This window comes from Pygoscelis adeliae, unplaced genomic scaffold, assembly GCF_000699105.1.
Source record: "Pygoscelis adeliae isolate BGI_AS28 unplaced genomic scaffold, ASM69910v1 Scaffold108, whole genome shotgun sequence".
Taxonomy (NCBI): Eukaryota; Metazoa; Chordata; class Aves; order Sphenisciformes; family Spheniscidae; genus Pygoscelis; species Pygoscelis adeliae.
The window spans coordinates 9042156-9043688 of NW_008825498.1; the positions used below are offsets into that span (position 1 = coordinate 9042156).

General features: G+C 33.7%; 1 protein-coding gene across 1 annotated transcript in view; it reads left to right on the forward strand.

Moving 5' to 3' along the window:
- Positions 1-1533, forward strand: part of ESCO1 (establishment of sister chromatid cohesion N-acetyltransferase 1) — a 33236-nt gene that overhangs the window by 18247 nt on the left and 13456 nt on the right. Inside the window, exon 8 of the mRNA XM_009331449.1 lies at positions 397-528. Coding sequence (XP_009329724.1) covers positions 397-528 — 132 coding nt within the window. The remainder of the gene's footprint in view (positions 1-396; positions 529-1533) is intronic.

Genomic DNA, 1533 nt, shown 5'->3' on the forward strand with positions numbered 1-1533 from the left:
TGTGGGAATTTTCTTTGTGGAAGATGATTATATTTACTGCAAATAGGGTAATGAAGAAATATTTCTCTGTTCTTTCTATTTCATAAAATAAAAGAGAAGTCACTTGTTCAAAACCAATGGGAGGGGAGCTAATTTTAATGTTGGGTAGAGTTTGCTCTGTGATTGATGCCTGTGCCTTTTGAGGCTGTGTGGGTTTTTGAAAGATAGAATTCTAAATTCTGTACTTGTTTTCTCCTGTTTCACTCCATTTTAGCCTCTGTGTTGAGTTTCCAGAAGATAAGTTATAAAAGGCATATCTGATTAGATGAAAGTTCTGTTGAACTGTATTTACTGTGCTTGCAATTGACAAATACGTTTCTTCTTTTTTTCTTTTTTCTTCTTTTTTTTTTTAAATAGGATGCAGGACAGAAGAGATTTGGTGCTATTTCCTGTAATATTTGTGGAATGCTTTACACTGCGTCAAATCCAGAGGATGAAACGCAACATCTGCTCTTTCATAACCAGTTCATAAGTGCTGTAAAATATGTGGTAAGAAAACCTTATCTTTGTAAAGACATAAGCATTATCTCTTACTTGCTGTGTGCTAGTTACAATTCATATTACATTAAGTTGTGTTTCAATAGATTAGTATCACAGTAGGCCATGAGTTATCCACTTTGGAAAATAAATGGTTTTAAGAGCCATGGTAGACACGTTATATGTAATGTATTAAAATGTTTAGTAGGATAGCGGTATTTCATTGCCATTGTATCCTTTCTGTTACAATTCCCTAGTCTTGGGGTGATGGGGGTGGTGATAGGAAGACAAAGCAGTGTCACTGTTCCGAAAGTGCTAAATACAGGTTTCAGTACAACTGGTGTTTGCAATGGTTGGCTTAATAGTCAGTTAAAGAGCTGATTGCACTGTTTTTGTAATTGTGTAATCTTAGATGACTTCTCGATTACTTTTTCTTAATTATGTGAAATTTGAAGAGAAACTCCCTAGGAATCCAGCTGATACAACTTCATAGTATATTGAAACTTTACTGAATTTATAGTGTGATTGTAATCTTTAAATATAAAGTCCAAAGTATTATTCTATAACTTCATTATATGTGCTGTATCTGAGTATATCTCTCATATTAAAGCTCAGATTTGAAAAATTTTGTACAATTTAAGTATATTGTAAAATCAGCTACTTCACACTAACTGATATTACAAGACTTACAGGAAATACCTGTTCACATGTCTGAAATCCAGAATAGAATCCACAAAGTCTATTTTCTTTATCACACATGTTACCTTCAGTACTCTACACTCGAGTAGATAAGACCTCCAGGATAACTGAACTGAGGCCACCAATTCATTTCATGTAGGTACCAAATGGCTGTTGGGCTACTCTTAAATCTCAAGCTCAATTTTATCCCACTGTTTACAAATATAAAGATATATCTTCCTAGCTAAAGTGTTTGAAACCGTCAGGTAAATAGTTCTGGTATTTGTTCTGTTCTTGGTTAGTTTTTGCTGAATAATCCAGACATCTTGAAAGATCTCT